The sequence below is a fragment of the Helobdella robusta genome (assembly GCF_000326865.2).
Source record: "Helobdella robusta unplaced genomic scaffold HELROscaffold_36, whole genome shotgun sequence".
In the NCBI taxonomy this organism is placed as follows: domain Eukaryota; kingdom Metazoa; phylum Annelida; class Clitellata; order Rhynchobdellida; family Glossiphoniidae; genus Helobdella; species Helobdella robusta.
Window position 1 is genome coordinate 1,356,374 of NW_008704742.1, and position 14,091 is coordinate 1,370,464.

A 14,091-nucleotide genomic window follows, 5' to 3' on the forward strand; every position below is an offset into this window, starting at 1 on the left:
GAAACAAAAACCACCAACATTTTGAACATATGAATCTGGAGAAAGAGCAACTATATGAAGAACTGACTGAGCTTACAAAAGATAGAAAGTTGTGAAAATAATTTTCGCAATTAAAAAGCCCGCTCGATGATGTTGAGAATATGCTGAACGAGAACGTCCTGTGATGTTTTATATGTTTTATTCAATATAAATTCAATTCAACACAAGTGTGCGTTACGATATCCCAGTTTTTGATAAACGTCCAAAAGGTACTAAATATATAAAGATACAAATGTCACATCTTCCCTTTTAAAAGTTCAATTTTATTGTTTTTATTTAATACAAATATTTAATTAAAAACATAGTTCTTAAATCTAACAGGGAGTTTTGATAACGACTACTCCGTGTCCTCAGGATGGATTCTTAGGAAGACTGTGTGGTGTCATCTGTTGGACTGTTGCACTGAGGGTGAATTGGGAATTCCAACCTTTGAGGTTGTGTTGCCTCTAATGATGGAAAATGATCTGTGCTATCATCTACTGGTGCTGCACATATAGGTGGATTTTCTTTGGTGTAGATAAGATCTCTACGGTTCCGTCTTAAAGTTGAACCATCCTCTGTGTCAACAATGTATGATCTTGGAGCATCATGTTTGAAACGAACAATTCCACGTTTCCATGTTTTATTGTGATTCATACGTACTACACCTCCTTCGTTCAAACTTGGAAGAGGTTTCGATTTACGATCATAATACTTTTTTTGTTGTTGCTGTCTGTAAACTAGATTATCTCTACAACTTTTGGATGTAAGTTCTGACTTGTTGTTGGAAGCTTGGTTCTTAAGGAACGACTCATCAACAGCTACGCTGGACTAAAATCAAGACCTGATAATGGAGCTTGGTTCTTAAGGAACGACTCATCAACAGCTACGCTGGACTAAAATCAAGACCTGATAATGGAGCATTTCTGTACTGTAAAAGTGCAATATATGGATCTGTATTGCTGTCATAGGTTTTTAACTGGCTGAATTATTCGTTCTGCTTGTCCATTTGATTTAGGATATTTTGGACTGGATGTTGTTATCTTAAAGTGCCAATCATTTGCAAATCTGTGCATCTGGTTGCTAGAAAATGGCAAGTTGTCTGCTATCATTTCTTCAAAATTTGAAGTTCAAATAAACCATGCCTAGAAAATATTGCTTTCAGTTGTAATATGACTAAATCTGATGTTCTTGTTCCTAATATGGCAATTTCTGGAAACTTTGAAAAATAGTCTACAACCAGGAGTTAATCTTTACCTGCAAATTGAAAAATGTCAACTCCAATTTTAGCCCAAGGTCTCTGAGGGATTAGAGGCAACACAACCTCAATTCAACACAAGTGTGCGTTACGATATCCCAGCATTTGATAAACGTCCAAAAGATTCTAAATATATAAAGATACAAATGTCACATTTAAAAAGGGAGATGTGACATTTGTATCTTTATATATTAAGTATCTTTTGGACGTTTATCAAAAACTGGGATATCGTAACGCACACTAGTATTGAACTGAATTTATATGTAATAAAACATAAAACATCACACGTCCAATAAGGGAAATTTGTAAATTTCAATTTAGTGCTATTGAACTGTCAGATGAATATATTTTCTTGCAAATGTCCCATGTAAAAGTTGGAAGCAAAACACTAAAAGGAAAGCCTATTGCAACTCACCCCATTTCAAGAATTTCAAGAAGCTTTTTTAAATGCTTTCTTTGAATTTTTGGGGTGATAATTCAGATTTGTAAATTTTTTTTAAAATTATGTCTATTGTTTCTTTAACTGGTATATTTGTGAATAAAGATTCAACATCTAATGAAGAAATTTTGATGCTATTGTTAGGTTTGAAGGTGGACAGAAGATCAATAAATTCTTTGCTGGATTGGAGTGTATGGAATAATTAAATTGTTGAGTACTTTAGCAACTGAGTATGTTACAGTTGGTATTTGACTGCCTATAGACTTGAATGGGTTATCGCTTTTCTGTGTTTTACAGTTTTATACAGATATTTGGTTCATATTCATCAATCAATTTTAAGATTTTATCACCGGCAGTTTTATTAATTTTTAAATAATGCCATTTAATGATTTCTTTAGTTCAGTCATCGGGTCTTTTTCTATAATTTTGAATTTGTAAAAACTACCAATAAAGAGAAATAATGGGTTAGAACAAAGTATCCTTTTGAGCCAAAAAATTATTAACGTACAGATAATGGTATATATAAGGTACAACTAATATTTAATAACAGACTACATTGAAAATGGTGAAAGAATATTATAAACATGCTTTTTCTGTATAAAATAAAAGTCAAAATGAAAAGAAGAGAAGTTAAAAGTTAAAAACACAATATATCTAAAAATTGCAGAGGCTGTCCAGTTTTATTAAATTTTTATGATGAACTTGGATAATTCTATTTTCAACAAACTGAACAATTTCCAAAAAATTCTAGTAAGGAAAATTGAAAAGACGAAATTTAAATTGATTAATGCCAACGATTTGGTCGAATTCATACAATACTGTATGAAATATGATCTCCTTCCAATATATATATATATATTGGAAGGAGATATATATATATATATATATATATATATATATATATATATATATATATATATGTATATATAAATTTACAGTTTTTAAGAAAATCAACCGCGTTAATACAATTATTATATTTATAATAAAATTTTAATTAGAAAACTTGAAAAATTAATGTATAAATATAATAATTGTATTAACGCGGTCTAAATCCTAATATATATATATATATAAATATATAAATATATATATATATATATATATATATATATATATTTCATTAAACGCGATGCTTATATTATTGTTATTTAATTTTTTATTAAGATTTTCTATTTTTCTTACTAGTTTTTTATAATTATAATTTAAATTAAAAATTAGAACACCAATATTCATTATATAATTATTTATTAAGCGACGTTTCGAATTTTATAATTCATCTTCAGGCAATTTAATATTAATTCAAATAAAACATAACAATAAACTGTCAGATGACGTAATAAGAGTTGAGCGCGAAAGTAACGTAACGATTAAAGTTAAATAACGTAAGTAGTTAAATTAAGTATAATAAACAATTATTTTGTAATATAACATAATAAAATATATTATATGTGCAATATCGTGTTAATAATAATAATAATAAATTACACATTTCGTGATGAAGGTAAAATAAAATTGGAATAAATTTGTGTGTTCAAATTAGGTTTATAATATTAATAAATAGAGATTCTAAAATTTGTAGTCTGTTAAAATTAGTGTCTTTCATTAATATTTTAGTATTATCTTCTAATATTTTGCGGGATAATTGCTGGTTGTGGCAGTCATGGTAGTGTTGATTTGGAGCTCCGATGTTCAAATGGCAGGTTAAACGGCGTGTCAGTTTTGTGGTAGTCATTCCAATATAAGAAGATGGACGAAGCCTACAGTCTTCGTGAGGACATAGAAATTGGTAGATGACGTGGGAGTGCTGTGTTGTTGCTAGTTTAACGTTGGGACTATTTTTTATTAGTAGTTGTTGCGACTTAAAATTTTTATAATAAATAAGAAGGTTTATTTTTCCATTAGAATCAACTGGATGGACTCCTTTTTTAATGATTTTTCTAATTATATATTCGTCTTCTTTATACGAAGAGCTCATTAAGTTACGATAGAATAAAGTTAATTTTGCACTGTCGGTATTGTTGTTTGAGTTGTTGTTATTGTTATGAATGGAGTTTGCGATAACGAGGTTGTCATTGATTGTGTTGTTATCATTGTCATGATCCACATGGTCATCGTTATTGTCGCTGTTATTGTTGTTGGAGTTGGTAATAGAGTTTGCATCATTGTCACCGACATGATCAGCAACAACGTCGTTGTTTGAGTTGTTTACATTACTTACAACACAAACAACAATGACGACAATATAAGCGATAATAACACGAACAATAATGATAGACGTATTATCAATGATCATGATAATGATAACACAAATAACAACGAAAACAATGGTAACCATGTTACTACTGCACAAGTCATTGTCGATAACCTAATCAACAACGACAACCATGTTATTTCCAATAATCTTGTCAGATGAACTTTGACGTTGTAAAAATTAACTTTGGTGTTGTAAAATTGAACTTTGATGCGAATTAGGTGTCAGGTTTCTTAATTGGCTGGTCATCTTCTTTGGTCTCCTTTTCTTCATCGATAGCATCATATTCTTCTTTGTCACTATTTACGATGCTAGTTTTTATTACTTCTTTGTTTTCGTTGTTGGTTAAGCGCCGGGTTGGAAGTAAGGTTGTCATTTTTTGTTGTATATTTATTTTTGGTTTATTGATGTCAATTAGGACTGCTTCTGCAATTTTAAGATGCGTGTATTGCTGTTCTGGTATGGTATATTACTTTGGTGTTGCTGTCGAGGATTTCACGGCTAATTGTGATTGAGTGTGTTGAGTCCAAATGAGATTTGATAGCACCACTCTGTTTATGCATCGTAAGCCTTCTAGTCAGTGAGGTAGTAGTAATCCCGATATATGAGTCATGTTGACTTGCACAGCCGTCAAAGGGGCAATTAAATTCATATATTATGTGATTACGCTTTAACTCAGAGTTATCTCTAGGACTGCAGTTGTTTTTCAATATTAGGTCTTTTTGTTGTTGTAATAAATTCGGAGTTTAACTTTACTATTTGGGTTGGTTGGTGTGACATTTTTATTGATGATATGTTTAAGAATAGCTTCATCTACCTTGTATGCTGTTGACATGTGATTTCTGTAATACAAGATAATGTCGTTATCTTGATTGTCTTGACAAAGTCAATATTTCCCTATATATACAGCAAGGAGCACTGATTATGATTCATTCGGAATCGAAATATGGCCTTATTTGCAGCATGAATTCGAAAAATAAGTTTATTTTGAATTTTAATAAACTAAACGTTCACCAAAAAACTTTAGTGAGAAAAATCGAAAAAACGAACTACAAACATATTAACGCCAAACATTCGGTAGAATTTATAGAATATTATATATATATATATATATATATCGGTTTAAGACTGTCAGAAATGCAATTATTGATAAAAATCACTGCATGTTTGGCGTTAGTTAATTTCCAATTTAACTTTTCGATTTTTCTAACGGTTGATCGTAAATCATTATAGTATCTTTAGTTCAAAACCAAAATTTTTGTTTATTTTAAGCATGATAGAAAAGAAAAGCTTTTTTTGGTATTCCTATACCATCTTTGGTGTTTAAATTGATATGTTGTGGTTGTGTTGTTCCCAGATGCAGATTAGTTACAAACTCAACAATGCGGAAAATGCGGTGATATTTTTAATATATATATATATTTATAAAGATTACTGCATTTCGGCATTATTCAACTTGTAGTTGTTCTCAATTGTTTCGCATTGTATTTATGATAGTCTAAACCCAATATATACATATATATATATATATATATATATATATATATATAAATGTATAGGTATACACCAGCAACATCATTAGCAACAACATCAACACCAGGAACATTAATGACAGCACTAGCAACAGTGTCAGCAACGACATCAAAGAAAACCCCAGTAACATTACCAACAACAGTACCAAAAAAAGTAAAGTCGCTGGGACTGCCGATGTAACAGCAACTCCTCCTGCAATTTATAGAGACATTAATAAGCTGTTAGCTCTAGCTAACAATTACACAGAGGATACTGATTCGAATAGTCATTTGTTATCCCCTGAACAATTGGATCAAGTTTCTAGCGCCGGAATATTCAACATGGAAGTTTTGCAGGCAGAGCTACTGAATGCTGAGACTCGTCGAGATTTGAACGTCAACAACTTGTTGAAATACGCCAACGAGGAAAAGCAAATTCTCCAGCAAGAAGTGTTATGCAAGATACCCACCTCTGAATCTCCACCCCCTCCATTATTTTCACCTCAAAACGGATTTCCACAATTCGTTGACACTGGGTTAATCAGTGGTGCCTTGTAACAATAAAACTTAATTAACTTTTCTCGAGGGAAAACGTCCAAGTCCAAGAAGTGAAACTGTCCTAGAAATTGAGGAAGATCCATTGGATCTAAGGTGCATCCAACTCCGTGTCGATCCTGAAAATATCTTCTTGCTAAAATATGAGAAGGGTGTAGAAGAAGAAGAGGAGAGAGCAATTAAGTGTTATGCAAGACACCTACCTCTGGATCTCCACCTCCTCCATTATTTTCACCTCAAAACGGATTTCCACAATTTGTTGACACTGGGTTAATCAGTGGTGCCTTTTAACAATAAAACTTAATTATTTTTTTCCGAGGGAAAACATCCAAGTCCAAGAAGTGAAACTGTCCTAGAAATTGAGGAAGATCCATTGGATCTAAGGTGCATCAGTAAAGATAATTTCCAACTTCGTGTCGATCCTGAAACTGTCTTCTTGCCAAATATGAGAAGGGTGTAGAAGAAGAAGAGGAGAGAGCAATTGAGCAAACAGATGCAAATGACAGCAGTGTTTCAGAGTGTCTGAAAAATTTTGAGATGTTGAATAATGCTGAAAATGCAGTGATCTTTATAAATAAATGCTATAGCTATTAAGGCCATAAGTCTTCTAATAATAAATGACATATATATATATATATATATATATATATATATATATATATATATATATATATATATATATATATATAGAGTTTTCAAGAAAATCAACCGCGTTAATGCAATTATTATGTTTATACGTTAATTTTTCAAGTTTTCTAACTAAAATTTTATTATAATTATTTAATTTATTAAGTAAAAAACTAAAATTATTATTGTTCATGTTTATTAATATAAATAATTGCAAAAAGCTTTTTCGATATAGAATATATCATCGTCAGTGCAAAATATTTTTAAATAATAACGAAAATTACCGTTTATAAACAAATGACGTCATACAGTATAACTTAATTTTAAGCGCGAAACATTTTTGAAAATATTATTAAGCGCCGGGTTGGGAGTGAGGTTGTCATTTTTTGTTGTATATTTATTTTTGGTTTATTGATGTCAATTAGGACTGCTTCTGCAATTTTAAGATGCGTATAGCTGCTGTTCTGGTATATTACTTTGATGTTGCTGTCGAGGATTTCACGGCTAATTGTGATTGAGTGTGTTGAGCCCAAATGAGATTTGATAGCACTAATCTGTTTATGCATCGTAAGCCTTCTAGTCAATGAGGTAGTAGTAATCCCGATATATGAGTCATGTTGACTTGCACAGCCGTCAAAGGGGCAATTAAATTCATATATTACGTGATTACGCTTTAACACAGATTTATCTCTAGGACTACAGTTGTTTTTCAGTATTAGGTGAGACGTCTTTTTATTGTTGTAATAAATTCGGAGTTTAACTTTACTATTTGGGTTGGTTGGTGTGACATTTTTATTTCTGTAATACAAGATGATGTCGTTATCTTGATTGCTGGTATTAGAAAGGTTATTGTTGTGTAGTAATTTGCCTTTAACAATCTTTTCAATAGAATAAGTTTTATATCCATTGTTTACAAGCAGGTTGGTGACTCTTTTTAATTCAGCGTCGCGATTTTCAATATCGGAAGTGTGTGAATGCCCGGTTTACAAATGATTTTATTGTGCTGTCTTTAAATTGTTCGGTACATTCACTTGCTTAATCAACAATGAAAACAAAGAAGTAATAAAATCTAGCATTGTAAATAGTGACAAAGAAGAATATGATGCTATCGATGAAAATGAGGAAACCAACAAAGATGGACCTGCCAATAAAGAAACCTGACACCTAATTTCTATCTATCAATAAGTTCACTTTGACAAAGTGAATATTTCCCAATATAAACTAAATCGCACTGATGATGATTCATTCGGAATCGAAATATGGCCTTATTTGCAGCATGAATTTGGAAAATAAATTTATTTTGAATTTTAATAAACTAAACGTTCACCAAAAGACTTTATTGAGAAAAATCGAAAAAACGAACTACAAACATATTAACGCCAAACATTCGGTAGAGTTTATAGAATATTGTAAATATCTATATATATATATATATTATTACGGTCACGTGATAAAACATTGAGAAGGTTAAAGTTAGCGAATTTTTCTGTTTTTTAACAAATAATTCGAGTTATTTAGATAATTTTGCGTAATATTTCGGAATTTTATCGTTTTGAAGAAGCTAGTTCTGATTCTGCTGTCGAAATACTGAAAAATGAATTGGATATTCTGAAAAATGATAAAATTAATGAAATTAAATGTGACGGTGTTGATAAATTCTAATTCAAAGCTAACGTTAAAAAAGATAAAATAATTGAATGTATTGCAATTTAGAAATTCCTGAAATCAAATGTTTTGTTAAAAAATTGCTCTTTATTTGTTTCCGCGAATTTATCAAGAATTAAGAACGTTACAAATTGGTTAAGCTGCAACTTTGATTCAATGAAAAAGACATTGAAACCATGTTGAATGCACAACACTCAGGTTTTATGGAAACATTGAATAACAATAGTTATAGAATGCTTTCGGCTATAAACTCCATTGTATCAGACCGTGCACATGACCAGGTAAATTTATATTCTGTTAAGTCAAGCAACCTATCTGCCGAGTCCATAGTTTTGCCTCGTACGATACACACGGAAATAATAAACAAAGCTAATGAAAGTATATAAAACGTTAATGCCAATTTAGCAAACATAATTCCAAAAAGTGTACCGTGGGCTGATAGAGTTAAACCCGGGAACCAATCACCGGACGATAGTGATTCAACGGATGGCTTCCAACTCGTCAAATCTAAAAAATATATATTGTTATAATACTCGCTGTCGTAACCGGTTTACGATGCGACGGGTTCAAATCTTCGATTGAATAAAATACTCCAAACAGTTATTAAATTTTATTTACAGAAGAATTGACGACTTGAATAATTTGTTTTCAAAATTGAATTTTTCTTATAAAAAGCATGTATATATACTGGGGGATTTTAATATTGATCTTTCTAAAAATAAACTAGTTATTCTTTTAAAAATTTAATGTTTTCGTATAATTTAAATCCATTATTATGTTTGCCTACCCGTGTTACTTCATCGTCATCTTCTGTTATTGATAACATTTTTTACTGATTATCATAATTCACACAAATCTGCCGTTTTATGCTCTGATATTTCTGATCATTTTTCTATTTTTACTTTCTTTCAACTTAATAATTCTTCTAAAACAACTTGCAAGTCTACTTTATCGCGTAACCTCAAACCACAATATCTATCTAAGTTAAACTGCTTTCTACATAATTTTGACTGAAGTTTTTTCTTTAATATTACTGATACTTATACTGCCTTTGAATACTTTATTACAATTTTTAATAATGCTATTGCACGATATTGTCCGTTTACGAAATCACGTCAAATTTTCAAGCGGCCATGGATCACCACCGATTTGTTAAAATCATCTAGAACTATAAATAATCTCTACAAAAAGTCTATAAAAACTCGTTCTCTCTCTGATCATTTGAAATACATTAAATATAAAAATTTATTTACTTATCTTTGTAAAACTACAGAAATGTACAGAATTGTCATACTTTCAAAATCAATTTAATAAGCATAAAAAAAGCAAAAAAACCTGAAACATATTGAAATCATGCCTGGGATTATCTCGGTCAAATTTAAATTACTCCTTAAAGGTTGAAGATGTTGTTATTAATGACGAGTTATCATTATGTAATTATTTTAATAAGCATTTTTCATCTTTGTGAGACATAAATTCTTCATGTAATACATCGCATTTAACTTATAATTATAATAAATAAAAGAATCCACGTGTACTTAATTTATTTGTCTTGTTCGATTGTAATAATTTTGATGCAATGGATATCATAAATAATTTAAATAATTCTAATAGTTCTGGTCATGACCAAATTTCTAACTCTTTACTAAAGAAGACAATGACAAACATTATTATTCCTCTTGTGCAACTAATTAACCTTTTTTTTTCTAACTCTATTTTTCCTAACTTTCTTAAATTATCTAAGGTAATTCCTTCATTCAAATCTGGTGATAAACAGGAAGTCAATAATTATTGCCCCATTTCTTTGATCTCAAGTTTATCAAAATTATTGAAAGAATTATTTTTAAAAAACTGTCTCTATTTTTTCAGTCCAATAACATCTTAACTACTAGACAGTATGGTTTCCGTCCGATGTTATCTACCGAATTTGCTATTTCCGATCTGATTACTTTTGTTTTTAATGCCATTGAATCAAAAAAATATTTCATAGGCATTTTTCTGGATCTAACCAAGGCAATTGACCCCATTGATCATAGGATACTACTAGATAAACTCAAGCGTTATGGCATTAGAGGTCCTGCTCATGAAGGGTTTTTATCTTATTTAAGTAATCGTTCTCAATATGTCCAAATAAACCAAACTGTGTCCACCTCTCTTCCCTTAAATCGCGGTGTGCCGCAAGGTTCAATTCTTGGCCCTTTACTTTTCAATATTTTCATTAACGATTTTGTCAACTCATCCAATGTTTTAATGTTTATTCTTTTTGCTGACGACACAATTATTCTCCACTCTGATCTAGATTTTAACAATCTTTTCTTGACTGTAAATAATAAACTAAAGAAAATATATGACTGGGTGTCTTCGAATAATTTAAGACTTAATTTAACTAAAACTGGATATATTTTGTTTGGTCCTCCAATATGTACCCGTTTACTGGATTCCACCATTCTTAATAATGATATATGTATTAATCGGATTGATTCTATAAAATTTGTGGGTCTTATTATGGTTCGTTGTCTTGGCTAGATCATATCAATCATATATCTAGTAAAGCATCGAAAAATATAGCTAATATTTATCGTCATAAGTTAACATTTCCTAATTTTATTTTGTACTCTTTATATAATATATTAGTTCTTCCATTATTATATTTCAATCTGGGGTAACAGACCAAAATCTCATTTGCATATTTTGAAATTGAAATTGAATCAAAATTTTTTTGTTAAAATTTTATTTAATGTAAAAAAATTTGTTCGTTTAAGTATTTATTATAAATCCTCAAACATTTGGCCTGTAGAAGATTTACATATATTATATACATTACGTTTTTTTAACTTTATAAATTAAATTACTGTCCTTATCTTAGTGAATATTTTAAAAGTTTTATTAATTCTAGACAAAATTATTTTAGAAACAATCCAACCTTCTATTTTCCCAAACCAAGAACAATTTTTATTATTAATTCTGTTCTAATTGTTTCAATAGGTCTGTGGAACACATTACCTAATATAATTAAAGAATCAAACAGTTTATATCATTTTAAAAATTCGGTCAAAAATGTTATTTCATGCAATGTTTTCCACTGCAAGATATTAAGTGTTACTATTTTGGTGTTATCTTATGTTTATGTATTAAATCAAAAATCGTTTTTTTCATTTCCTTTTATTTTTGTGTTATTTTTATTAATTTTTTTTATTGAAATTCAATCTAAGGGTTTTATGTTATAATTTTTGACATAATCAAAACTATATATATTATAGGTGATATATTATTTTCCAATTTTTAATATACTCTGAACTGGTGGCCGATACAAGATTTTTAATCTTCCAGGTCTCCAGGTCAAATCTTTACTGGTTTGATAAATAAAGGAATTGTGAATTTATATATATAAATTATATATATATATGATTGCCCATGGGTTTAGCTCATCTGCACTATTTATTATAGCAAATATAAATTATGACTTAGTCTCCAGGTCAAATCTTTACTGGTTTGATAAATAAAGGAATTGTGAATTTATATATATATATATATATATATATATATATATATATTATTGGTAAACCATTACCCGCGTTAGGCCAGACGTACGTTTCGTCTCTCAAGAGACTCGTCAGTAGTAAATAGATAATAGATAATATACTCACTAATCATTTTTCAAATCATTTTTCAAGTATAATCATTTCAGATATTTCTGACCATCTTCCCATTTTTACTTTTAGTCAAGAATTGTCTATTGGTCCTATAGATGATAACCAATTTATTGCTCGTGCCCATTTATTTTCTCATATATCTCCATATCTTGTTCTCTTGCACTGGCTACCTATAAAATATAGAATAATTTTTAAAATTTGCACGTTCATGTATAAGTCTCAATCTAAATTATTTCCTAAGTATTTATCAGATATATTAATTGAACCTAAACGCCCCGGTTTACAATCGTCTTCTTCTTCTCGCTTTTTCTTAACTCGTGTTAAACACTCTTTTGCCAAATCTGCTTTTGCTTTTTCTGGTCCTTTCTTATGGAACTCTCTACCTACTTCTCTGACTACTTCTCCATCACTTGCGAAGTTCAGAGCGGATCTCAAGACCCATCTGTTTTCAAAATTCATTGAGGAGCGCTGTTGAACATCGCGGAAATAGCGCTTTATAAGCTAATTGATTGATTGATTGATTGATTGATGAATTCGAAAAATAAGTTTATTTTGAATTTTAATAAACTAAACGTTCACCAAAAAACTTTAGTGAGAAAAATCGAAAAAACGAACTACAAACATATTAACGCCAAACATTCGGTAGAATTTATAGAATATTGTAAAAATTATGGTCTATTACCAACATATATATATATATATATATATATATATATATATATATATATATTATCGCTCATCAGTAGCACGTGCCGGCCGCATTTTGAATTGCTCCGTATTTTTTCTTAATTTCATAGTTTAAAATCGAGTATTTAGTTTAAATTTAATTTCATTTGATAAGAGAAAATTTGAATGAATTTGGCATATAATTTGGTTGCCTTAATTGTTCGAGACTTGCCGATCGAACTAAGAAAATTACTAATGTAAACCTTATTTAAGAATGCTAAAAAATGTACTTGTTCGGTTGGTAAAAAACTCGTTCAGTTGAAGGCTCCCCAATTCACTGGATAATATGTACGAAGTTACCAGGACTTGCATCAACATTAGATACTATTGCGATACGTGTGCAAAATCCTCCATGAAACAAGCTATGAAAAGAATTGAAAAAATGGAAGGAAACAACGAAGAAATTATTAAAAAAATTGAAAAAATAGAGGAAAATAACGATGAAATTATTAAAAAAATTGAGAGTTTGCATAAGAGCACCACTGCCGGCATCGACACCATTAAGTTGATTATAGCTGAAAATGAATCAAAACAGACCTTGTTGGATAATTCAGAGAAAAAACTTTGCACTGAAATTAACAACCTCAAAAGCGAATTGAATAAAACATTTGCAAGTGTTGCTGGTTCGGAGGTCAAAAAAAGTGTTGATAGCATCAACTTGGAGATAAAGAATGTCAGCAAAACTATAAACAGTGTTGTTGAATCAAAGGAGAGAGAAACAAACATGATTGTTTTCCGATTGAAAGGGGGAGATGCTGAAAAGACCAGTATAAAAAAAAGAGCGATAATATATATATATACACACACACACACACATATATATATATATATATATATATATATATATATATATTTGTGAAAGACCATAGTTAATGCAGCAATTAACATTGAAATATATATATATATTTGGTGTTTCATTTTTTTCATTTATAATATTTAAAGTAAAACCAGAAGGGCTTGTGCGGCAACTTAACTAACAAAAATTATGCTGTTCAATTGTCAATTTAACTAATTAATAAACAAAATTTGTTTAGAAACGGAAGTAGATTTTAATAGGACAGATAATTTTGGGGGGAAGGGAAGTAATATTAATGCTAAATTGAAAGTTACAGAAGTTCATCTTAGGATAGCATATACAAATGTTGACACAATAATGAACTAAATAAATGAGGTAAGGGTTTCGATTGATAATGGAATTTTAAATAAACATATTCTAATTTTCACAGAGGCTAATTTAAAAAATATTACAACTGAAATTAATGAGAATGAGATTGAATTAAGAGGTTTCAAAATTGAATCTGTTAATTTTATGAAGAAAAAATTTCGAGGTATTATTTGTTATATAAAATTGGATTTAATTGTCAATAGAATTGATTTAAAAATAAATT

General features: G+C 29.7%; 3 protein-coding genes across 3 annotated transcripts; 2 read left to right on the forward strand and 1 right to left on the reverse strand.

Moving 5' to 3' along the window:
* Positions 1 to 402: 402 nt before the first annotated feature.
* Positions 403 to 1,130, reverse strand: HELRODRAFT_176143 (hypothetical protein; the record flags this gene model as incomplete). Its single annotated transcript, XM_009023465.1, has 2 exons — positions 403 to 849; positions 999 to 1,130. 2 exons carry the CDS (start codon positions 1,128 to 1,130, stop codon positions 403 to 405), a joined length of 579 nt encoding a protein of 192 aa, XP_009021713.1.
* Positions 1,131 to 5,323: 4,193 nt separating this feature from the next.
* On the forward strand, positions 5,324 to 6,035 carry HELRODRAFT_176144 (hypothetical protein; the record flags this gene model as incomplete). Its single annotated transcript, XM_009023466.1, has 2 exons — positions 5,324 to 5,362; positions 5,526 to 6,035. The coding sequence occupies 2 exons, from the start codon at positions 5,324 to 5,326 to the stop codon at positions 6,033 to 6,035; spliced, it is 549 nt and encodes a 182-aa protein (XP_009021714.1).
* Positions 6,036 to 12,989: 6,954 nt separating this feature from the next.
* HELRODRAFT_176145 (hypothetical protein) lies at positions 12,990 to 13,865 on the forward strand (the record flags this gene model as incomplete). The annotated part of the gene is made up of 2 exons (XM_009023467.1): positions 12,990 to 13,470; positions 13,738 to 13,865. 2 exons carry the CDS (start codon positions 12,990 to 12,992, stop codon positions 13,863 to 13,865), a joined length of 609 nt encoding a protein of 202 aa, XP_009021715.1.
* Between the last annotated feature and the right edge of the window lie 226 nt (positions 13,866 to 14,091).